The 25,837-nt window shown below is 43.4% G+C and overlaps 1 protein-coding gene and 1 long non-coding RNA gene across 10 annotated transcripts in view; one reads left to right on the forward strand and one right to left on the reverse strand.

Annotated features, from left to right (window-relative positions):
• BCL11A (BCL11 transcription factor A) overlaps positions 1-10,586 on the forward strand; it is a 100,725-nt gene extending 90,139 nt beyond the window's left edge. For 3 of the 9 annotated variants that reach the window (XM_025868669.2, XM_025868668.2, XM_073897679.1), the window contains 2 exons: positions 341-2,363; positions 10,075-10,159. In XM_025868669.2, coding sequence (XP_025724454.1) covers positions 341-2,361 — 2,021 coding nt within the window. In that variant the 3' untranslated portion in view covers positions 2,362-2,363; positions 10,075-10,159. Of the gene's footprint in view, positions 1-340; positions 2,364-10,074 lie in introns of all 9 variants that reach the window. The other 6 variants (XM_025868672.2, XM_073897680.1, XM_073897682.1 and 3 more) reach the window with 3 other exon arrangements.
• Positions 10,587-10,719: 133 nt separating this feature from the next.
• LOC141373617 (uncharacterized) lies at positions 10,720-15,483 on the reverse strand. Its single transcript, XR_012379819.1, has 4 exons — positions 15,340-15,483; positions 15,035-15,191; positions 13,473-13,591; positions 10,720-11,205 (listed from the first exon to the last, which is right to left on the reverse strand). It is a non-coding gene; the product is annotated as an uncharacterized lncRNA (long non-coding RNA).
• Positions 15,484-25,837: the final 10,354 nt, after the last annotated feature.

Consider the following 25,837-nt stretch of genomic DNA (forward strand, 5'->3'; position numbering starts at 1 on the left):
AAAGATGTTTGCTGAGTTTCCCTAGAATGTAGGGATCCTCATTCTTAAGCTTGTCTTGGTCCAGATTTTTCTGCTTTGGAGATTGGATTTAAAATTCTTACAACTGAATGAAATGGCAGAAAGACTGACTGGACAGCTATTTATTGGGCACCAATATGTGCCTGGCACCAGATGTGCCAGGCACCAATGTAGGCACAGGCAATAATAGGTCAGTTAGGGTTTAGGCCTGTGGGGTTGAGGGCTGGGGGGCAGGGAAGGCAGGAGGTGAATCATAAAGAAGCAGTTGCTAATGCCCTCCTCTGTGATTAAACATTGATGTTGGTGTTGTATTATTTTGCAGGTAAAGATGAGCCCAGCAGCTACACATGTACAACTTGCAAACAGCCATTCACCAGTGCATGGTTTCTCTTGCAACACGCACAGAACACTCACGGATTAAGAATCTACTTAGAAAGCGAACACGGAAGTCCCCTGACCCCGCGGGTTGGTATCCCTTCAGGACTAGGTGCAGAATGTCCTTCCCAGCCACCTCTCCATGGGATTCATATTGCAGACAATAACCCCTTTAACCTGCTAAGAATACCAGGATCAGTATCGAGAGAGGCTTCCGGCCTGGCAGAAGGGCGCTTTCCACCCACTCCCCCCCTGTTTAGTCCACCACCGAGACATCACTTGGACCCCCACCGCATAGAGCGCCTGGGGGCAGAAGAGATGGCCCTGGCCACCCATCACCCGAGTGCCTTTGACAGGGTGCTGCGGTTGAATCCAATGGCTATGGAGCCTCCCGCCATGGATTTCTCTAGGAGACTTAGAGAGCTGGCAGGGAACACGTCTAGCCCACCGCTGTCCCCAGGCCGGCCCAGCCCTATGCAAAGGTTACTGCAACCATTCCAGCCAGGTAGCAAGCCGCCCTTCCTGGCGACGCCCCCCCTCCCTCCTCTGCAATCTGCCCCTCCTCCCTCCCAGCCCCCGGTCAAGTCCAAGTCATGCGAGTTCTGCGGCAAGACGTTCAAATTTCAGAGCAACCTCGTGGTGCACCGGCGCAGCCACACGGGCGAGAAGCCCTACAAGTGCAACCTGTGCGACCACGCGTGCACGCAGGCCAGCAAGCTGAAGCGCCACATGAAGACGCACATGCACAAGTCGTCCCCTATGACGGTCAAGTCCGACGACGGCCTCTCCACCGCCAGCTCCCCGGAACCCGGCACCAGCGACCTGGTGGGCAGCGCCAGCAGCGCGCTCAAGTCTGTGGTGGCCAAGTTCAAGAGCGAGAACGACCCCAACCTGATCCCGGAGAATGGGGACGAGGAGGAAGAGGAGGACGACGAGGAAGAGGAAGAAGAGGAGGAAGAGGAGGAGGAGGAGCTGACGGAGAGCGAGAGGGTGGACTACGGCTTCGGGCTGAGCCTGGAGGCGGCGCGCCACCACGAGAACAGCTCGCGGGGCGCGGTGGTGGGCGTGGGCGACGAGGGCCGCGCCCTGCCTGATGTCATGCAGGGCATGGTGCTCAGCTCCATGCAGCACTTCAGCGAGGCCTTCCACCAGGTCCTGGGCGAGAAACATAAGCGCGGCCACCTGGCCGAGGCCGAGGGCCACAGGGACACTTGCGACGAAGACTCGGTGGCCGGCGAGTCGGACCGCATAGACGATGGCACTGTTAACGGCCGCGGCTGCTCCCCGGGTGAGTCGGCCTCGGGGGGCCTGTCCAAAAAGCTGCTGCTGGGCAGCCCCAGCTCGCTGAGCCCCTTCTCCAAGCGCATCAAGCTCGAGAAGGAGTTCGACTTGCCCCCGGCCGCGATGCCCAACACGGAGAACGTGTACTCGCAGTGGCTCGCTGGCTACGCGGCCTCCAGGCAGCTCAAAGATCCCTTCCTTAGCTTCGGAGACTCCAGACAATCGCCTTTCGCCTCCTCGTCGGAGCACTCCTCGGAGAACGGGAGCTTGCGCTTCTCCACGCCGCCCGGGGAGCTGGACGGAGGGATCTCGGGGCGCAGCGGCACGGGAAGTGGAGGGAGCACGCCCCATATTAGTGGTCCGGGCCCGGGCAGGCCCAGCTCAAAAGAGGGCAGACGCAGCGACACTTGTGAGTACTGTGGGAAAGTCTTCAAGAACTGTAGCAATCTCACTGTCCACAGGAGAAGCCACACGGGCGAAAGGCCTTATAAATGCGAGCTGTGCAACTATGCCTGTGCCCAGAGTAGCAAGCTCACCAGGCACATGAAAACGCATGGCCAGGTGGGGAAGGACGTTTACAAATGTGAAATTTGTAAGATGCCTTTTAGCGTGTACAGTACCCTGGAGAAACACATGAAAAAATGGCACAGTGATCGAGTGTTGAATAATGATATAAAAACTGAATAGAGGTATATTAATACCCCTCCCTCACTCCCACCTGACACTTCCTTTTTTCACCACCACCCCTCCCCCATCGCCCTCCAGCCCCACTCCCCCGTAGGATTTTTTTCTAGTCCCATGTGATTAAACAAACAAACAAACAGAAGTAACGGAAGCTAAGAATATGAGAGTGCTTGTCACCAGCACACCTGTTTTTTTTTCTTTTTCTTTTTTCTTTTTCTTTTTTTCCTTTATGTTCTCACCGTTTGAATGCATGATCTGTATGGGGCAATACTATTGCATTTTACGCAAACTTTGAGCCTTTCTCTTGTGCAATAATTTACATGTTGTGTATGTTTTTTTTTTTTTAAACTTAGACAGCATGTATGGTATGTTATGGCTATTTTAAATTGTCCCCGATTCGTTGCTGAGCAAACATGTTGCTGTTTCCAGTTCCGTTCTGAGAGAAAAAGAGAGAGAGAGAGAAAAAGACCATGCTGCATACATTCTGTAATACATATCATGTACAGTTTTATTTTATAACGTGAGGAGGAAAAACAGTCTTTGGGTTAACCCTCTATAGACAGAATAGACAGCACTGAAACAAAATCTCTATGAGCTAAATGTCTGTCTCTAAAGGGTTAAATGTATCAATTGGAGAGGAAAAAAAGGCCTTGAATTGACAAATTAACAGAAAAACAAAACAAGCTTATTCTATCATTTGGTTTTAAAATATGAGTGCCTTGGATCTATTAAAACCACGTTGATGGTTCTTTCTACTTGTTATAAACTTGTAGCTTAATTCAGCATTGGGTGAGGTAAGAAACCTTAGGACCTAGCATATAATTCTATATTGTATTTCTCACAACAATGGCTACCTAAAAATATGACCCATTATGTCCTAGTTAATCATCATTTTCCCTTTAGTTTTAATCTTATAAGCAAAACTGATTATACCAGTATAAACGCTATTTTGCTCCTGGTGAGAGCTTAAAAGAAATGGGCTGTTTTGCCCAAAGTTTTATTTTTTTTAAATGATTAAATTGAATGTGAAACGTGCAAAAGCCCTGGAATACAATTAAATGCATTAGTAAGGAATTCATTTTATGAAGATAACTTGTTTTAAATAATGTCTGTCAAAAAAAATTCTGGCACCAAAAGAAATAGATCCAGATCTACTTGGTTGTCAAAGGGACAATCAAATGATAAACTTTAAGACCTCGTAGACCATATTAAAAAGAAGAGACTGACAATAAGGTTTGACAGAGGGTAACAGGAAAAAAAAAATGTGATCTTTTAGCACAATGTGGTACTATTTGCCATTTTAAACTAGAACAGGTGTATAAGCTAATACTGACACAATGATGATTAACTATGAATTCTTAAGACTTGTGTTTAAATGTGACATTCTTAAAAAAGAAGAGAAAGAATTTTAAGAGTAGCAGTATATATGTCTGTGCTCCCTAAAAGTTGTACTTCATTTCTTTTCCATACACTGTGTGCTATTTGTGTTAACATGGAAGAGGATTCATTGTTTTTATTTTATTTTTTTAATTTTTTCTTTTTTATTAAGCTAGCATCTGCCCCAGTTGGTGTTCAAATAGCACTTGACTCTGCCTGTAATATCTGTATCTTTTCTCTAATCAGAGATACAGAGGTTGAGTATAAAATAAACCTGCTCAGATAGGACAATTAAGTGCACTGTACAATTTTCCCAGTTTACAGGTCTATACTTAAGGGAAAAGTTGCAAGAATGCTGAAAAAAAAAATTGAACACAATCTCATTGATGAACATTTTTAAAAAAAAAAAACTAAAAAAAACCTTTGCCAGCCATTTACTTGACTAATGAGCTTACTTACTCGGACTCAACATTGCAAGCGCTGTGAATGGAAAACAGAATACACTTAACATAGAAATGAATGATTGCTTTCGCTTCTACAGTGCAAGGATTTTTTTGTACAAAACTTTTTTAAATATAAATGTTAAGAAAAAAATTTTTTTAAAAAACACTTCATTATGTTTAGGGGGGAACTGCATTTTAGGGTTCCATTGTCTTGGTGGTGTTACAAGACTTGTTATCCATTTAAAAATGGTAGTGGAAATTCTATGCCTTGGATACACACCGCTCTTCAGGTTGTAAAAAAACATACATTGGGGAAAGGTTTAAGATTATATAGTACTTAAATATAGGAAAATGCACACTCATGTTGATTCCTATGCTAAAACACATTTATGGTCTTTTTTCTGTATTTCTAGAATGGTATTTGAATTAAATGTTCATCTAGTGTTAGGCACTATAGTATTTATATTGAAGCTTGTATTTTTAACTGTTGCTTGTTCTCTTAAAAGGTATCAATGTACCTTTTTTGGTAGTGGAAAAAAAAAAAAGACAGGCTGCCACAGTATATTTTTTTAATTTGGCAGGATAATATAGTGCAAATTATTTGTATGCTTCAAAAAACAAAAAGAGACAAACAAAAAAGTGTGACATTGTACAGATGAGAAGCCATATAATGGCGGTTTGGGGGAGCCTGCTAGAATGTCACACGGATGGCTGTCATAGGGGTTGTACATATCCTTTTTTGTTCCTTTTTCCTGCTGCCATACTGTATGCAGTACTGCAAGCTAATAACGTTGGTTTGTTATGTAGTGTGCTTTTTGTCCCTTTCCTTCTATCACCCTACATTCCAGCATCTTACCTTCATACGCAGTAAAAGAAAGAAAGAAAAAAAAAGGAAAAAAAAACAAAAACAATGTTTTGCAGTTTTTTTCATTGCCAAAAACTAAATGGTGCTTTATATTTAGATTGGAGAGAATTTCATATGCAAAGCATATTAAAGAGAAAGCCCGCTTTAGTCAATACTTTTTTGTAAATGGCAATGCAGAATATTTTGTTATTGGCCTTTTCTATTCCTGTAATGAAAGCTGTTTGTCGTAACTTGAAATTTTATCTTTTACTATGGGAGTCACTATTTATTATTGCTTACGTGCCCTGTTCAAAACAGAGGCACCTAATTTGATCTTTTATTTTTCTTTGTTTTTATTTTTTTTTATTTGGATGACCAAAGGTCATTACAACCTGGCTTTTTATTGTATTTGTTTCTGGTCTTTGTTAAGTTCTATTGGAAAAACCACTGTCTGTGTTTTTTTGGCAGTTGTCTGCATTAACCTGTTCATACACCCATTTTGTCCCTTTATTGAAAAAAATAAAAAAAATTAAAGTACACAACGTAAGCTTCTTGTGTCCTCATTTGACACACTCTGTAAATTACTTTCAAGAAAATAACAGGTTTTAAGAGAAGGCCAGTCAGTCTTTTTCAGGATTATTTCTATGGGCATTTTGATGCGTGTATTATACCCTAAGGTGTATATATACCCTACTCTATTAATATAGACATATCTCAAAACATGGAAATAGTTTTTAGATTTTATAGTTCTAGAATAATTTTCAAGAAATGGAAAGTGTTTTCAGTCTGATGTTAAAAACTTTCCCTTCATCTCTTAACGATAGTCTATTCAGATATAAATGAAAAATTTACTGGTAATAGCATCTTAAACTTTTATTTCCTTTGGATTTTTTGCTGTTCTTGTTGTCTGAAAGTTCTTTTCTATTCTCCCTTCCCTGCCCTATCTTAGAACATAATGTAAAAAATCAGCTCTTTCGTTTCCATATGAGTCTTTCTTCATACCAAAAATAACCCCACCCTCCCCATAAAAATCCAGAAACAAAAGCATCAGGTTAACAGAGAGAGAGAGAGAAGTAACCAGTAGTTTAGCCAGATGTGGCAAGAATCTCTGGAATCAGCCACTGATTTCCTGAGATGGATGGTGGTTTGCCTTGTGCTTCTGAGGTCCTAGGGACCAGAGATGGGACAGATCTTTTAGGTGTTTTTATAGTGTGTTCCTGGCTGATAGCAAATGGCCGGGGGCGGGGGAGGGAATACCCTTCAGTGATCTTTTGCCCAACCAACAGATTTATGAAATGAAACATAGTCTTTGGAAAGCAGGTTAGGTCCCTTATAAAAACCCCTCCTTAGAAATCTGTGTTGTCAGTTTTACAAATACTGCATGCTGCAGCATCTATTTGCTTTATTAAAACACATACTTCTGTGATACTGTCTCCCTGTTCCCAGTGTAGATGAATGGTTACAACGTTGTTCTTCTTTTTGTAAAAACCAAAACAAAAGCTGTTCTGTTGTCTTGTGGTAGCATTTTTGTTGCTTAGGTCTTATGCCCTGGTGCCTGTGAGGTGGCCTTTTCATGTAATGCCTTTTATCTGAGGCAAGAATGGTTTTATCCTTTTAAAATACACAGAAAGTAGGTATATTTTTTTAAAGCCAGTTTGGGTGGGAAGCAGGGAGTGAAGGCAGAGAGGAATCCCGTACGAGAGGATTTGGGGCTGGGTATAGGAGCTGGGATGAGATGGACGTATTTTGCAGGACTTGGTAATTGGCAGTGAACTGAGAGGCGATATTTGTGTTTTGAATTAGGTTACTTCACAACTGAATCCAGAATACTATGCAAGGTAGAAATATTCCCCAGGGCCATGCCAGTTTTAGATGTGGTGACTTCTGCTCCACCATATCAAATGTCCATAAAACTGATGTGTGTCCCCTATTACTCTTTTATTAGGAGCTATGAGTGCAGCTGTGCAGGTTTTGTATACAGTGTTCGTTTTAATTTTTCAGTATATGATGCTCTTAGCATAATTAGGTTTTGCATCCTGACAGACAGAATTAATGGTGGATACTGTATACTTACTTGTATGTTCAAATTTCTTAAATGGGGAATGGGGAGGGGTGCAAGCATCTGGTGATAAATCACGGATTATGTTTGATTTACATGGTCCCGAAGTTAAATAAATTTACCGGGAGACACGTTCTTCAGGGTACTTAGTCTTCTGACTTATTGAAGCCCTCTCATAAAATCTTATTTCTGAAGCTGAGTGAACAATAGGAGCCTGAAAACCTAGGCAACAGGAATATAACTTAAAAATGGCACCTGTATCCGGAACCCCAAAATTAAAAATCTTAATGCAAAATAACAAAAAACATTTCCAACTGAGGATAAATTCATGATATTTTTTTAAATGAGGAAATACGAAGGATATTAACGTTTTTCAGAATTCTCCAGTTTATGTGATACCCCTGATGTGTTGATGCAATGTCCTCTACCTACGTGAACTCTTAACGCTTAAATGGTCCCTTCTATCTTCATTTGGAGAACAACTTAATAAACAGGAGGACAGCAAATACTACTTCTCACAGATTTTAACTTAGAAACCCTTCCAGTGCATGGACTACCTCTATCCTGAGACCGTTTCCCATCTTCTCTTTGTTTAGGACCTACAAAAGGACTGAAGCCAATACATTTTAAAGGTGGCTGAGAAGTGGGGTGAACACTTGGTTCTTCATTTGTACCAGCCTTGGCAGGAAGTGTGAAGTAGTTGAATTTTTCCCAGGGCCTTCTGTGATAGAACTGTTTATTTAAATACCATTTTTGTATATGTAATGAGTACGTACTGTATATGTTCATAATGCTTGAAGTGAGAATTTGAAAGGAAGTGGCAGTGGGGGTCAGATATCATTTCATTTGGAGCAATAAGGAAATGAGGTGGTTTATTCGCAGACACTAAGTTTGTTAAAAGGTACTGGGATATTTCAGGCTTTCCTGAGAAGGAGTTGAGGAGCCTCAGGCCCCATCCTGTCCTGCTTTGAACACTTTACTCTCAGAGCATGAGGGAGGAAATACGGTGTTTTCTTTTTTTTTTTTTTAAACCTCTTTCGCCCTCTGTACGCACACACAAACATGATTTCTTATGACTGTGTTGTAGTCGTGTGTTCTTCATTATGATTCTGTTACTCCATTGTTCCCGGGCCTGGTGTGTTCAAGAATGTACCCATCCCATTCTCTTTTCTTTTTTCAGACAACTTCCCATTAAAAAAAAAAAAAAAGAAAGAAAGAAAGAAAAAGAAATGTGGGAGTTTTGCCAGTGTGAGGATGGGATTGGCAGTGTTCTTTAAACCTGCTTGGAAAAATGTTCTTTAAAAGACTGTTAACTTTTTAAAAAGGCATGAGGCACTTAGCAAATTTTCCTAAGTGTCTCCTAAGGCCCTGCAGCTTTCCCAATTAAGAATAAATGAACCCATGTTTAGAGAAATGGACATCAGGACACATAGCCAGAATTGGGATTATGTACATTTATTTCAGGGCTGCTATAGCTGCAAATGGTAGACATGGGTTGTTGAGTGTGCGCTTTTGCTTGCTGTCATCTTGTTATCCCATTAGCCCTCTGTTTCATTTAGTACAACACATGGCCAGTGAATCAGCCTTTAGGGGGATGGGTCTGTTTCTCTCTCTCTCTCTGTTTCCCAGTGTCATCTATGGTCATGGGATGCAATTAATTCCTCCCTTTCAAACGGGAAAGGAGACCAGTTCAGTTCACGTGGGTCATTGTACTTAAGAACTGAAACTTGCCTGAACACAACTCCAATGGTTGATCCAAATACTGTTTTTTCTTTCTGTAAAGTGGCAAAGACTACTTAAAGGGAGCGGATATCAGGTCCTTGTGATTCAGCAGAAAAGGCAAATTAAACGATTTCCCCCAAGTCAATCCTCTAACGCAGCATCCACTCCCCCACCCCCAAACCCATAGGGGGTTGTGCTGTGCTTTTCAATAACGGTGAGCGGGGTACATGCCCAGGCTGTATTTTGTCTGTTAGGGTTTTCAGTACTGGTAGCAGGTCGGACAAAGGGGTTTGATGGGGGTATCAGCTAGAGGGGCCTCAACGACAGTGACAGGGCTGGACTGGGAACGGGGTTCCCCAGAACCCACCTGGACACAGGAGGCCCCTCAGTCCGGGTCTCCACTGCGCAGGGGGAATTCGGGAGAGCAGCTGAGCTCCAGACCCTGGGCCTCCTGCGGCGCCAAGTCGGGGAAGAGGAGGCCCCAGGCCCCTGCTTCGGGTCGCCATGGCAACGAGCCCTGGAATGCCACAGTGGTAGCCCTCTTCCTCGGCACATCCGGACTCCCAGTTCTGCTGCTTCAAGTCAATGTACACAGCAAGGGAGGAACCCCGGAGGAAAATAACCACTCCCTTCTTCCCTTCACCATTGCCTTTCCCCCTTACCAAAAAGAAAAAAAGGAAAAGAAAACTGCATGTTTGAAAGAAACTACAGGCAGTTTTTGGTGCAATTTGGGAGCAACTATTTTGGGTTCTGGTTTCCTCTTCAGAGATTTGTTCGCCTCTTGTAAATCGTTGGCTGCTTTGACGTTGAACTTGATGACATTTCATGTTTTCGTTGTGCTGCTTTTACATCAATTTTGAGTTTCTGTTTCTTTATAATTTTATTATTATTTTAAGGAAATGTCCCCCTGCCCCCCTCCCTCCCCTGTTCTCCTCAACCAAAGGACTGTTTCCTACCCAGTTTTCTCAGTCATAAGGGAAAGTGTTTCCTTCCAGGTGTGTCCCCAGTTTATTAGGACTATCATATGAGCGGGTAGCGGGTCTGGGTCCCTGGCGGGGGAAGGCAGGGAGGGAGGCATGGGAAAGGCACTCAGAGGTCAGAGATGTGGGGGGAGGGGACTGAGTTTGAAATCATGTTTAAGATGCCAGTGGCTCAACCTGTGGTGGATTTAAGTTATAGTTTTAAAAAGCTAGTTAGAGAACAGAAAATCACTGGGCCAAGTCACACCTGTACTTTTTTTTTCCCCTCCTCTGTCTCCAACCTCTTTCTAGGTTCTTCACACACCCCCATTTGGCGTAGTACCCAGAGAGCTCAAGATGTGTGGCAGTTTTCGGATGGAAGCTCGAGAGCCCTTAAGTTCTGAGAAAATTTGAAGCCCCCAGGGGCGGGGTGGACGCGAGCCGCCCAGTCGACATCTGCGTGGTCTGTCATCCTGCTAGTTTGTGATGTTTTCTGACAGTAGCCTCCAAGAAGCCGTTGTGCGAAGACAGAGTCCTGCAGAGTCCTTCCTGCCCGGGCCTGCAGTGCCATTTTATTTATATTTTTTAATAAAAAGTAAAAACAAAAAAACAGACCCACATTGGAACAGTGAATCAGTCCCATTACAGAGGGCCCCTGGACCATCGCTGTCCTGAGCGGCGTCCTGGCCCTTTTAAAAACCAGCCAACCTAATTACCCGTATTGTGGAAATGAGCATGAGACCCCCAACCCCTTGTTTCTATACATTCTATGTTGTCTTTTAAAAAGTGTGCTTAACATTGACACAATAAATGTTGGAGCTTTAGGTGGTGTTTGCTTGTTCTTTAATTATTAATGCTTATAAGACAATGCCGCTGCTTATGACTTTGTATTTCTGTACCCGTTTCCTGCAGACGTCCATTGGGTGGGTAGGAGGAACAGATTTGAGGAATGGGTAGGAGGTGTAGGAGGGGAAAGAGGTTACTGCTTATCAGATGGCATAAATTTTCAAGGAGAATCAAAATGCAAAACTTGGGAATAAATCATAGCAATATCATAATTAATGTAGTAGTAGTGTTGGTGTTTATTAATGCTGAAGTGTGGTTTTCCTAACTGTCTGACTTATAATTTGCATACCATTAAATAATGCATAATATGGCATGCTGAATTCTGTTTTTCAAATATATGCTTTTGGTGGCTACCAAGCAGGATTTGAATTTGTCTTTTAATTTAGCTCAAGAAAGATAACGTCACTGGGTTAGTGGTAAATCCCAAAGAAGGTGATAAATGTCAATAGTGGCTTATTAAATATTCTAATTTTAGGTTCCCAAACCTTTAGCAAATATATCTTAATACAGACAAACAAACACACATAAAACTTCTTTATTACTTACATTACTTGTATCAGGAAATTTGGGGCAGATTTTATACGGCAGGGGAGGGAACTGTGGGAGGAAGGAGGTTCACATCAGAACACACAGTTATGATTGTGGCATCCATTCCTCAGAAATTAGTGACACAAATAAATTAGGTCTACAAACAGGTGAATAAAATCCCTTCTGGTCCAGTTAATTTACAAAGAACTTTTCTCAATTCGGTGTTTTCTATTGCCTGGAGAACCAGAAGAGAACTAGAAACAATATAGCATATTAAAATAGGTTTATAAATAATAGAACTCAGACACCTGTGTATTATAGATTTACATATTGGCTGTGAACGTAAGTGGGGAAAATCTTACCCACTCACTACCCTCTGGCTAGATTACCTAGCCTAGCGAGAAGATAGCAAAATAATTGGCATCTGGATTCTTTCCTGCTTATTCATCATAAATAATGACTTCTTACAGTAGTGTACTGCCTTCTACTTTATACAGTGCTTTCATGAACATTATTTCATCTGACCATCGTCAGGACAGATCCCACAACTTCCACTTTGTGGGTGAGGAGACTGAGGCTCACCAGGGTTAAGGGCTTGCCGCAGGCAAGGACGATGAGAGGGAGGGAGGGAAGCCAGGTGTTCTGGTGTCTAGTCCAGAGCTGATTTCACTGAACTCTATAACTGATCAAAGAGAGTGTCTCCCTTTGTTAGCACACAAGCCATAAATGTTCATAAACGCACACACGTATGACACACACACACACACACAGATCAAGGATGTCCATAGGTCAGGGCACGCAAAATTGTCCCTTCCTACCAATAGCCGTGGGCACTGCAGGAGGAGGTTGGAGCAAGGGTCCCTCCTTGCTGTCTTTTCCCAGTGTCTTTTCCACAAAAGATAAACAACCCTGATTGACTAGGTGGCCTGGATGAGTTTTTCCTCTCACCTAGGTGGGATGGGGCTTCCAGACAAGAGTTATTTCCTGGAGAAACACCCTCCCTGCCCCATGCTCTGCCTTTGTGTTGTTGAAACCTGAGACCAGTAGGGATTCTGTGACAGCATCTTCTCTGAATGTGCTAAGCTCCGTGCTGATACTTCCAAAAAGTGACACCATTTCCAAAGGGAGACCCGACTGAGATAGAACAAACAATCAAGATTCTTTTGGACAACGTCAGCCTTGGTGGGTAACTGCACTTGGTGTTCACTACACTTTCATTTCTGGTCTACGTTTCTGCCTCTACCTCTTTTTTCTTCTTGGAGTCAGAAAGTAAATGGGTAATTATAAATTATTGGATAATTGTAAATAATTGGATCCGTTATAAATACATGGCTATCTCTAGAAGTGGGATTTTTGTTTTTTTGAGGGGGTGGAGGAGGAGAGAGGGCGTGGGTAAGGGATATCTTTTCTTCCTCCCCCTTTTGGGGAAAGAAAAAGACGTCTCATTAAAAAAAAAAGAAAAGACCATCTCTTTCTACCATATCTTTTTCAGTTGGAAGAGAATAAAAGTTCATTTATGAAATTCATTATGAAATGATGGTGTTGTGCTAGGGCTAGAACTTTTGAAAAATCCACACAGGATTGATGATTTGGGAAGACATCTCCCTGTGCGATATGTCAAGGTCGTGGCTATCCGTGAATGGTGGAAGCCGAAGAAGGGACTGACAAATCTGATTGGAGTCCTCACTGTGCCCTCTCCTGAGAGTGAAACTTCAAATTGCAGAGAGATTAATTGGTTGCCCAGCATGTACTGAGCATGGATTAGAGGACACAGTCTCGGGTGTTCGGGAGGGTGGGGACCAGACATGGGACATTGTTCTTACCCTCCCAAGCCTGGTCTATGAACATTAATTTTGTGGTCTGTCCAGATTGTCACACTAAACAAAAAAGTCTAGTTAGACTTCTGAATCCATGATGGCAGAGACTTAGCAGCTCCTGCAAAAACTGGTGGTAGTTTAAAGAAAAATTTAGGCAAGGCAAGCAAACTTGGATTCTACTGAGGTCTAACCGAGTGCCCCAAACCTTGGCAGAATGTTTCCCTGGTATTTTTGCTTGGAGTTTTCAACAACTTTCGTATTAGAGTCAAGCCTTGCAAAAGGTGAAGAATATCTTTCAAGTATTGTGTGCACTGACACGACTTTCCTTTTTTTGAGGGCTAGTTGAGATCAATGTTGAAGAAGATGATTATCAATGTTAACATGTTTCCCTTCTACAGTAATGTTTATTTCTATCAAGAATTCTATCAAGAATCAGTGTCTCCAGGAAGTGGTGGTAGAGAGCATCAGAACTGAAGTATTTTGAGGACACCTGGGTGGCTCGGTTGGTTGAGCTCTTACCTCAGCTTGGGTCGTGGTCCCAGGGCCCTGGGATCGAGTTCTGTGTCGGGCTCCTTGCTCAGCGGGGAGCCTGCTTCTCGCTCTGCCTGCCGCTCCCCCTGCTTGTGCTCTCTTTCTCTCTGTCAAATAAATGGATAAAATCTTAAAAAAAAAAAAAAAAGAATTGAAGTATTTTGTAGGCTGTTGTTTCTCTTCTTCCATGCCATATAGCTTTGGCTTCTTTTGGGATATAGCGTGAGGAAACAGATTCGAGGAATTTACATACTGGCTGTGAAGTCAATATGAAGTTGAATTGGAATTTCAGAAACAACGAATGTTGCAAGCACACCTTCCTTCTTCAAGGATTCATTCTGTCTGAGTTCTTAACCAACAGGGAAACAATAATGCTATTTCTTTTCTCTGAGTCTCTAGCAGAGACAGCACTCCTCAGTTTGCACTCCCCCAGGGTTACATTAAGACAAAGTACTTCACACTTTCAGCAAAATCCAGAAACGTAATCGTTTTCCTTCCTATCTTAGTGTAATTAAGATACCTTCTTGTTAAATCACATTACTTTTCCCCCTGGCTTTATATTTTTAAGAATGCTCCCAGAAAATACCTAAGGCTTATAGAACACTTTTATAGATATGATAGAATCAATTTTCCTAGAGATTCTAGAAAGGTGGGCCAAGAACCGACTACAGCAGAAAGGAACCACAGCAATCATCCACTTTACAGATCGGGGCAGCAGAGTCCCAAAGATTAAGCAAAGGATCTAAGGTCACACAGCTTGGGGAGGAAAAAAAAAAAGTGAGAGCCAAGCTCGAAATCACACAGTTAGTGGTTGAGTCAGAATTGGAACTCAAGTCTCCAGCTCCCGTGCAAAGGAATTCAAGCGGCAAATCTCTCCCTTGTGACCTACTAAATTCAGAAGCAAGAGCGGCAGAAAAGTGTGCATTACGGAAGGTTTTAAGAATAAAATCAAAAGCTTGTTGTGGTGCCAGTCCTGGTGGGGAGCATGTGAGCATGTCCCATATTTCAAGGGTTTCTAAGCAGCATCCCGATGGCAGAGAACATTTAGGTCACTACCTGAAAGCATTCCTCCTTTAATTCACCCCTCCAATGGTAGAAATAAACTTAGGGACCCAGAATTGCTGCGAGACAGCTTTTAAAGTTAAAAGGGCATAAAAAAGAGCTACTCATCAAACCAAATTCATCTCGAATGACTTAAATAGATTCCACAATCTGTTCCATTCTCTAGACAGAATTTAAGAGAAACACCCACTTAATTTGAATTTCAAGGCCGCATCACATCCTGTTAGAGAATCCAAATAGCCAATAGCATGACCTGAATCTTGTTACTGGGGATATTTAATTTTGAGTTCAAAGGTGGTGTAACAGCAACGAACGGCAGGGAGGATCGACTGAACGGGTATACAACTCTGTGTGGTGAGGATTATTTGCCTTCACATGCTAGTTAGGCCACGCGTTCTTTTCTGTGCAAGATGAAATCCTACCCACTTGCCCCTTCCTTCGATCAGGGGTTCCTGCCTCTGTTCAGAGATGTACAAATCCCGCCTCACCCTTTATTAGATCTGCTGCCTTCAGCTCTTCTGCCGCCATTTCTTTTCTCGCCAGCCATCCTTTGATTCGCATTCCCTTCTTTGAATGGACAGGGGTTGACTCCGAATGTCCCCGGGCCTGATGGGGCTGCAGTTGTGGGCAGCAACAAAGTCATCCCTGAAATAGGAGCGGGACAGCGGGACGTCTCACAGAGCGACAGCCAATCAAATATCCCTGTTGAAGATGGTCTGAGAGGAAGTAATTTGCCTGATTTTTCCCCCCTGGCGATATAGTCCCTTGAATTTCCCGAACTGGCACTGCCTACCAGCAACTTCTGCTGACATCGGGGTCCCTTCCGCTCCTCTCTCCGGGCTGACTTGTCCTCTCTCCTCAGACACAGAGAAAGCCTGCTGAGAGGAACGCGGAGATCACCTTCCTACGGGCTCTGAGGTTTGCAGAGTTGCTCACACCCCTGTTTCCGAGTGCCCGGGTGCTCACCTGTTGCTTGCCTCACCACGCGAAGGGGAAAAACCAAAATGCAAATCCTCCTCCTCAGAAATTCACTCAAAGCTCAGAACTCTGAACACAAGAGATTTCCCTTTAAAGCGGTCCCCTTTGCGTGGATTTGCCTGTAGCCTCTAATGCCTTATTTGTGGAGTTCTTTTTATTTTTCAGGTCCTTTGAGAGTCCATTTTCGTTTCCCTCTGATGGGATGATGTACCGTGGATGGACTCCTGGGCGTTATGGTCCAGGCCAGCGAATGGTGCCAATCTCTGAGTCAGCATCTCTGGGCGGTGATCCTGGCTTTATCGTTGCCATGCCCACCCACCTGGTGTCCCCTCTCTCTGCACTTGACCTTATACGGGGCCCATTCCTCCCTCTAAAAAAAGGAAGGGCACTCCCTGCTTTCTGCCTCCTACGGCCCAGCGGGGCACAACAGTCACAGTTCTATGAGCCACCCGTATGCTCCGGACTCTGGGTAGGCGTGGGGATGATGACATCCAGTCTTGATGACTATAGGCAAGTGGGGTTGGGGTCCATCTTAAAGGTGGGCTTTTCTTTGTTTTTAGTTAGTAAACCCGTTTTCTTTATAACTTTATGGCACAGAAAAAAAAAGCTGTAGCGATTTTTGTTTGGGATCTAAAGCTGTCATCACACTTTTGAAATGGTTACATGTGCAGTGCTCAGGGTGCATTTTATCACTTTGGTACACCTGAAGGTTGGTGGTCCCTCTCTGCAACTTGCGCTGCTGGTGGGTGGCCCTGGAGGGCCTTGTGCACCTCCCTGAAGGTGGCAAAGCACCACACATCTGCTGCCTGAAGACCGAGAGCCAGGACAGGTCTGAAATGTGATCGCTATTGAACACCGAACCCTTTTCAGCTGGCCAACTGCCTGGAGTTTGGTAAAAAGCAAAATATAGGTTAAAATAAAAACAATAAAATTAGCCAATGCTTATCCAGAATTTACTATGTTCTGGGCATAAGGATGAGTTTTCCGTGCATGTTCTTATTTCTTCTTCATAACCATCTTGTGGGGGTAGTTACTGTCATTATTCCATTTTACCAAAGCCAAGAGAGACCGCGGGACATGTCCAAGGTTAAACTCCTGGCACTGCCATGATATGACTCCAGAATCCTCACTCTTAACCTCTACGTATTTAGACTTCCAGGTTCTGTCTCATTGTAGAATTTTGTCATCATATGTAATGCCACCGTGGAGGATCCCCTATGAAAAACAGTGACAACAGTGCAGGGCTAATTAAACTGATTAGAAAGCATACTCATAGTGGTGTTGCCTTCAGGGTTCTGGTCTTGTTAACCACCGACTAAGGTTGGTGTCAGTATTTCTCACAGCGCTTGCATTTCTGTCTGTCCTTGGCGCTGGGAGGACCAGTTTGATTCTGTGAACCATATCTGAGAAATTCACTCATGCATCTTCTCCATCCGCAGTAAGGCTCATTCGTTTGTTCAATCAACAAATATTTATTAGGTCCCTGCTATGTGCAACCTACTGAGCTAAGTGCTGGGGAAAAGAGGCAAAGAGGTAAAGGGCACAGTTACTGCCCGTCAGAAATTGCCACCAGTTGAGAACGAAATTAATTAGAATCCTACTGAAAAACTAGTTAAGTTGACAGTGGTGAGAACAGTGGGCCTTTTTAAATGCTAATATATGATTCACTTTGCCAAAGTAGACAACAGGCCAGGGGCTTCAGCACCTCCAAATGAATGGGAATGTTATTCTTTATACCTTATCAGTAGGACATACTTAAAAGTTATTTTTCAAATGACGGGGATGAGTATACACTGATGTTTCCTCGTGTAGCTGGTCCAGTCCTTCTGGTAAATAATAACAGCAGGGGCCCCTGGGTGGCTCAATTGGTTAAGCGACTGCCTTCGGCTCAGGTCATGATCCTGGAGTTCCGGGATCGAGTCCCGCATCTGGCTCCCTGCTCAGCAGGGAGTCTGCTTCTCCCCCTGACCCTCCCCTCTCTCACCCTCTCTCTCTCTCTCTCTATCTCATTCTCTCTCTCAAATAAATAAATAAAATCTTAAAAAAATAATAACAGCAGGTAATTTAGAAGGAGAGTAGCTATAGAAACACAGTTTCTTGTCCTGTGGATGGAAGATAAGTGTTACTATATCCTGTATATCCTGTGTGTATATCTTATATAAAGGATAAATCTATGTATTTCCACTCTCTGGGCTGACCTGTCACTGGTTACCTGCTGCTAATTCATTCTAAATGAAACATGACAAAGAAATCTTTACTTCTCCTATGTGCAGTCCTATGATCTCTTTCAGAATATCAGCATAAGCCAAATTCGTTTTCCCCACCTACAGCGTACAAGGTGGTGTTCTAGGCACTGTGGGCAACTATCAAGAAGTTTAAGACTCAAGCCCTGTCCTCAAAGGGAATATAGTCAGTCCCATTAAGAGGGCAAAATTATAAGCATAAAAGCAGGTCATTAACAATGAAAGGGTGCAATAGGATTAATTCAGAAGTGAGAGATACAAACTATAGGAATCTGAAGGAAGAGGATTTCTCTGGGGCCCACAAAGATGCTGGGCTTTTAGTTGGTCATCAAAGGCAGGCTGGAATTTGGACCATAAAGAGAAAGGATGAGGGCAAACCAGTTCAAGGCAGTCCTGTGGTGTGTGGAGGGCAGGGGCTAGATCACTGTGGCAGGAAAAGGTTTATTTATGGATATAATGGAAGGTAAACTTAGAAACTAATTTGGAACCAATTATGGAGGCTCTTTAATGATAGGTGATGGGGCCTGTACCATAGTCAATAAAAAGTTTTTCAAAATCGTGTCCATAGAAAAGATTTTAGGAAGAGTATAGCAGAGTATGGAATGGATTGAAGGGGAACTCAAAGGTGACCAAGAGACCAATAGGAGGCTGGTCCTTGAACCTTCAAGGTTCAAGGTTGCCAATTTCCTGGAGGGAGGACTCTGCCATGAGTATAGTATTTGGGTCAAGCTATGTAGTCATCTTCACTGCATGCAAGCACGCAAGGATGCCATTATTTGATGGTATATCTAAATTCCCCATTTACCCTGGTCTAGATCCATCCCAGAATGCCTATGGAGAGCTGACAAAAGATCTTCCTTATGTGACGGTTGTTAGAAGCCCACACAATGAAGACCCTAAAGATAAAGACCTTGAGGCCCAAACCACTCAGTTTCCTAGAGATGAACTCTTTTTACAGTAGGAAGGGAAAACATCTCATCTCATCAGGCATTTAACACTTTAGCAGAAAGTCTCAAGCACAATGATAAACTTAAGTGGAAAATGAACAGAAAACTATAAGAGTTTTGTAGTTCAGTGGGCTCCAGGGATTTCCTTTTTTTGAGGGGGAAAGATTAAAGATTTTTTTTTATTATTTTGACTATTTGTAAAAGTTGAATTATGTTGCTTTTTTCTTTGCAATATGCTTGTTGATACATGCCAGGTACTGCAATAATACGATTTTATTGTCATTTGGCCACAGCACTAGATGAATTTCATAATGAAGGCATGAAGTGAAAGTAAGCAAGCATGTTTACGCAGAATCAGAGAAATGTTCTCTGCACCAAAGTGAGGCTGAGCAGGCTAGGGCTTTACTCTCTTGGGGCTTAAATTTCAAAAAAAAGAGACCTTTGTATTATTGTATGGCAGTCATATGATCTGGTATCCTTCCACACCTCCCTTCCCCCTGGCTACCATTCTGTTCTCCCTGGAAGCACTATTGGTCTATGACTGTCCAGGGTCATAAATCAGGACATTTAAGGCACACAAAGAATTCGTTTTTGACACTGGGTTGCAAACTCTCCATTTTACTCTTGAGTTTCCCCTCGACCCTCCTCCTCCTCACCCCTGTGACCTGTCCATAGCCACAAGCCCCAGTGCTGGCGCCAGTTCTCAGGAGGATTGTCAAAGATGTAAATACAAGCTAAATATCAGGCATGAGTGAGTGGCTGGGAGCCGCCCCAAGGGGTTCAGCACACGTGGAAACATTCCCCTGAGGTGCGAAAACACTTTGACATGACGGGTATGGCTCGTATTTCCCTCCCACCGAAATAAAGTATAACTGAAAAAGTTAAATATTCCCTATAGACCTTGACGTGGGACAGGGAGGGAAAAAAAGGTCTCTGGGAGATGAATTCTGTGGAGAAGACAAAGCTCCCTTCTCTAGCTACGCTCCCCCTCTTCTATATCAGCACAGGGCTCAATTCACACTTCAGCAGATAATCACTGAAAGTCACAGAAAGAAGCCCCTCCTCATCTGCAATTTTGCTTTCCTCAGTTTCAGTTGCCCATTGGCAACCACGGTCACTAAGCGGGTGCTCCTTCTCACTCACGGGGGGAAGCGCCATAGCAGCCAGCGCTACGTCAGGACGACGCCTGCGCCATTCCCCGGCGTCACTCCCCTGCGTCATTCACTGACGTCATCTCATAATGCCGACATTTTGCCATCTCACATCCTCAGAAGAAGAAGGGTGAGTACAATACGTAAGAGATTTTCAAATAGACCGTGTTCACATAACTTTAATACAGTGCAGGCATACCTCGGAGATCCTGCGGTTTGGTTCCAGAGCACTGCGGTAAAGCGAATATCGCCATACGGCGGGTTAAATGAATTTTTTTTGTTTTCTCGTGCATATATAAGTTATGTTCACACTATACAGTCTATTAAGTGTGCAGTAGTGTGATGTCTAAAAAAGTTCATAGCTTAAGTAAAAAATACTTTATCGCTAAACAATGCTAACCGTCATCTGAGCTTTTGGGGAGTCATCATCGCTGGTCACAGATCACCATAGCAAATGATAATGGAAAAGTTTGAAATGTTGTGAGATTACTAAAATGTGACATAGGCATGAAGTGAGCAAATGCTGTTGGAAAAATGGCACTGATAGACTTGCTCCGCGCCGGGTTACCACAGACCTTCCATTTGTAAAAAACAAGTATCTGTGAAGTGCAATAAAGCAAAGCACAGTAAAACGAGGTATGCCTGTATATTTTTATAATTATTTTATTTTATTATTAGTTTTTGTTGTTAATGTCTTACTGTGCCTAATTTATAAATTAGACTTTACTGCAGGTATGTATGTATAGAAAAAGACCATAGTATAATAGGGTTTGGTACTTACTGTGGTTTCAGGCATCCACTAGGGGTCTTGGAATGTATCCTCCATGGATAAGGGGGTCTACTGTATACTTAGTTAGGAAATGCAAGTGTCCATATAATATATTTAAATGTTTAATGTAGTAGTTGTAATGCAGGTGTTTAATGTAATAGTTTCACATAATCATTCTTTTCATTTTTCCCACGAGTCAGAAGTATGGTGTATGTATAGGAAGGCTGTATATACGCACAGTTACACTTCTTATTTCTTATGTATACACCTATTTATAACATATGCATATTCATGTCTTGTGTATGCTACCAGTATGCACACAACCAGACAGGAAAACATGCCTCATCTATGACTGTGTTGATCTCAAGGACATTATTGGGCTTTGATCTTTGATATTCAGCACCCCCTGGTTTCTAGAATCTTATCTTCAGAAACTGTATTCACTCTGACCCCTCACTCTTCTTCTCCAGGCGTTAAAGGTAAAGGCTACAAAACTGGACTAGAGAAGGTTCGTTTATCCTCTCCTGGCCTAAGGAGTCATTGTGTCTGCAGAACAGATGTGGGATGGGCAGGAGTGGAGTAAACCTATCCCCTCTCCTACTGGAAATCACATTTAATTCTGACCCAGGGGGCCTCTGTGTTGCAAATGGAGAGGTAATTAAGCCTCCAGACTCTGAGCCTTTTGGGGTGAGAGGGCTTAGTTTTTCATATATACATCCAGTATATTTTTGAAGAGCAGAGGGTGGAGGCCAGAGAGGCAAGCCTTGAAGAGAATGGAAACAAGATGACAGGTGTTGGGCGTATTGCTGTTAGGTGGCATGGATAAATAGAACACATATTTAAAGATTAATTCCAGTTTTAAAAAGCTGAAAGAATTGTACCAGCATTCTTGGTAGTGTGACAGAGGAATGGGGCCACCACCTTGCCAGTGAGTGCTTATGGGAAGGAGAGGGGGCTGGAGTGCCCCTTCTGCTGCTATTATTATTATTATTATTATTAAAAAAATTATGATTGAAGTGGAAAAGTTCCACCTGCAGAGACCTGGAGTGAGAGCTTGAAGGACAGGAGCCCTCCGCTGGTAACGACACCTGGTTGTTAACCAGCACAGCCAAGGACTGAGCCCAGTGACCTAGAGGGAGATGGCTGAGGTAACCAATCCCCAGGAGTGGTCCTCCAAGGAGTGTGTTGGTCCCATTTCAGCCACTGCCAGCTAGGAACATTCCACCTGCTGCTGTTCTGTGTTGATTTAGACCATGCCTCCTGGGTGTGTGGCTGCAGTAGAGCTTGGAAAATCTGAAGCAAGCAAAAGGACTTGGGATTTCCATTTAGGAATGTTGACACCTTCCCCTAGTCAAGGGACATGGAGTGTGTGTGTGTGTGTGTGTGTGTGTGCACGCGTGTGCGTGTGCGTGTTTTTCTGTGTTTGACTTATGTAGAGGGTAGGGTCAGTCCTTTCTCTACCACCCCACTGTGTTAGGGCTGGTGAAGTGGAAGGTGCTGTTGTACACTGCTCCCCCTCCCCTTCCACCACCCTCTTTTGGAACCAAGCTGAGAGAACTCTTTAGCATGGGCACCCTTGGTTTTTTTTTTTTTTTTTTTTTTTTTGATGGGCCAAGCTTACAGTTTTCAAAGTGCTATGACAGGATGGTTGCAAAAATAAAAAGCTAGTGAAAGCTTAGTCACAATATTTCTATAGCTGGCAATCAAAAGATCATATTGCATGCAACTGGCAAAATCATCATAGGGAAATTATGCATTTTCCAGAATACCTTATTCCCTTCTGTGTATTAAACATTACTTTAATATTCTGGTGACAATGTTTTATAATTAATCTAAATGTAAGGGAATGAACACACCAGAGATTATGTCTCAGTGCAAAGAGGTGAAAAAGGCTTTTTTGCAGTGGCAGACCGGATTACCGACTCAACTCCTTTCACTTAAGAGCAGCCACGGATATCACTAAGGGCTAATATCCTGCCCCATCCTCCAGTGAATGCAAACATTCCGTACACTTTGGGGAGTAAAATCTCTTTACTCATAAGGGTGTTAACACAGAAGAAAAGCGTTTTAAAAATTGCATTAGTTCATAGACTTACATTGAACTCATGAGGGGGAATCTAGCCCCAGAGAGATAAAAACTAAAGAGCTGAGCCATAAACCAGTATGATAACATCCTTATTATAAGATGCAAATTGAGGGACCCAATTCACTAAAACACATGTTACTGGTATTTAATTTTGCTTGTGGGAATATATCAGAAGTTGGCCTATGCCTTTTGCACAATGTACTTAAAACGAGGGCGAGTAACTTTAGCTATTAGAAAAAGTGATGAAGAAGCGCAGGGCAAGCCAGGATTGAGAGATAATTGCAAGGATCTAATTTAAGTGTCAGTGTACACAGCTTTCTTCCTTGGCTTGGGCTTAGAGGCACAGAACTGGTGTAGGAAGGCAAGTGGGGCTGTGCTCCTGGATGGGGAGGCTGGGGTCCTGCAGCAGGGCAGTGGAATGGCAGCCTTGCTTGGCGTGGCCTGGGCCCGTGGGGCCGTAGTCTGTGGGCTGGGGGCCAGATGAGGCTGGCCCACGCCCAGTGGTCATCGCAGGAACTTCACTCGAGCTAGTATGTTTGGGAGCCTGTGGTTTGGAGAAGAGAAGATACACTTCCCCATGAGAAAAAGGTCAGTTCCTCTTTCCTCGGGTGGCACAAACAGCCTGCTGGGTGTACTTGGACTTCCTGCCACCACTTCCACCCCTGGGTAGGTGAATTATGCTCCCCTCTCAGGGTGACATGGTGAGGTTGTCCCCTGGGTCTGCCCAGGTGGCCGTTCCTGTGGCACCACACGGACAAGAGAACTATTGCCCAGCTGTCACCTCCTTTCAGAAGCCTTCCTCACCGGGGGCTCTCGGGAAGGGACATCTCCCCTTGAGACTCAAAAGTGCTATCAGTGGACCCCAGGGTGTGGGCATCATCATCTGGGAGCCCATTAAAAATGCACTATCAGCAGCCCCTCCCCAAAGCTATTGAGTCATGGTCTACATTTTAACAACGTGAATTAAGTTTGAGAAGTGTGGCCAGCCCCATCGTCTGGCCTACTTCACGGGCCCCTCATTTGGCATTTGTCATTTAGGGCTTGCAAGGTTTGTATAGTGGGGAGAGGGTTCTCCAAACGTCTTTTTTTTTTTTTTTTTGGTGGGGGAGTCAGATCTTTGTGATTAGAAAAATATCTTTGGAAGCATAGGGATGCATTGGAAGTTGTCAGGGCACAAGCATGATGCACTGTGAGATGCTACCTTAATAACATCGGGGTCACCTTGATGTTGGCTGGGGAGGGAAGGGGCGTCCAACTATGGAGGGGTGGAGGGTCTGCTGAGGGGATACATTGTTCTGGAGATGCATGGTGGTGATGGGCATACAGCATTGCCAAGTATACTTGATACCTCTGAACTGTATAATTACGAATGGTTAAAATGGTAAATACTATGTTATATGTATTTCACCCTAACTAAAAAAACTGTTTAAAAAAAGCAAGGAAACAAAACCAAAATAGAAAATAACAAGAACAGGGGCACCCGGGTGGCTCAGTCAGTTAAGTGTCTGCCTTCAGCTCAGGTTATGATCCCATGGTCCGGGGATTGAGCCTAAGTTGGGCTCCTTCCTCAGCGGGGAGCCTGCTTCTGCCTCTCCCTCTGCCTCTTCCCCTGCTTGTGCTCTCTCTCAAATAAATAAATAAATAAATAAATAAATAAATAAATAAAATCTTAAAAAAAGAAAATAACAAGAACAAACGGCAACAAAGTAAACAAACACAAAAGAGGAGGCGAGGCTAGCAAGAGCAAGCAAAGGAGAAAGGACAGGGGTTGATATGAGAGAGGCAGTGGCAGAGAGGGAAAGGAAGCGTATGTGGGGACAGAGGCACTCTCCAGAGCCTGGGGCTCCTGCAAACTGTCCAGTCATTTGCAGCCGGAGAAGGGCTGATTTTCTTTTACTGCTTAACAGTGTGCCTGGAGTTTAGGGGCAGGATCACCTCCCTGGGGTGGGAGAAGTGTCCACTTCCAGTTTATTTATGTGTGTTATCCCGAGAGTAGGATAAATGGCTGTGAAGCTGACCTGATATTTATGTCCACTTTAAGGCCGGTGGTTGTTGATATGAGTGCTTTCTAGGTGAACTGCACCCTCAGAGTCATTTACTTTATGAACGGTTTCTGTTGGGGAGGACTGGGAAAAGTCATCAGATTGCATGTTTGCTGCTTCCCCTCATTATACTCTCACTTTTGAATAATTTCTGAGGACTTTGGAAGTTTAAGAAGGGGGACCCCCTTCAAGGTGTGGGAGCATTCCAAAGACTGGTAAGATGTTTCCTGCCCCAGATGGGCTCTTTACTATTCATTTGTGAAATCTACTATTACCATTCTAAAAGTTTCCTGTTGTTCATTCTGCCCATTAGAAAAAGTAGAAGATCTGGCTTTCAAACATGTGTTTGAGCTGGATCAGGGAAGACATATTCTAATCTTGTCTGGCCTATTAATTTGTTTGGTCAGTCCTTGCTTGTTTAGGATTCCCTCCCCTCTCTTTTCTCCCTCAAGCAACAACATGGTATAATCATAGCCCTTGCCTGTAGAACTCCCTGCTTGTCAAACACTGAAGGTTCAGTCTGTAGACAGAAAGAGGCCGGAATGCAAGGTGTGAATACTGAGGTAAAACAGAGTGTGGGCAAGAGTTTTGTCTGGTTGCTATTGGGTTTTAAGAACTTGCAGGTCAAGAACTGGCCTCAAAAGCAAAACTTGAGAGACTTGAAGTTATATTCTGAGACCAGGGCAAAGGACTCCAAGCTTTCAACTCTGTGACTTGCTCTCAGGAAGATGCAGCTGGTGATGGAGGCAGATGCTTGGAATTCATTTTTCGCCAAATGATTTGGTTTTCTGAGTCTTGAGTCCTGGTCAGAGCTTCCCTTTTTATCTTATTTTTTAAAAAAGTCAGTTGGTACAAACTGGGCTTAACTGCAAGGGAATTTAAACAGGAGGGGAAGCTAAATCTTTCAAGCTATCTGGTAAATCTGAGAGTTCTCTGAAAGGGTTCCAAAGAAATGTGAGTAAATGTTTGGGAGGAGGACAAGGAAGTGATTGTATTATTACTAATAACATAATGAGATACTCATACCTTTGAAAACTATTTTTACCTTCGTTGAACAGTTTTTATTTGCTCATTT

Source organism: Callorhinus ursinus, unplaced genomic scaffold (assembly GCF_003265705.2).
Source record: "Callorhinus ursinus isolate GAN/ISIS: 27379988/994484 unplaced genomic scaffold, GSC_fseal_2.0 scaffold10, whole genome shotgun sequence".
NCBI lineage: Eukaryota > Metazoa > Chordata > Mammalia > Carnivora > Otariidae > Callorhinus > Callorhinus ursinus.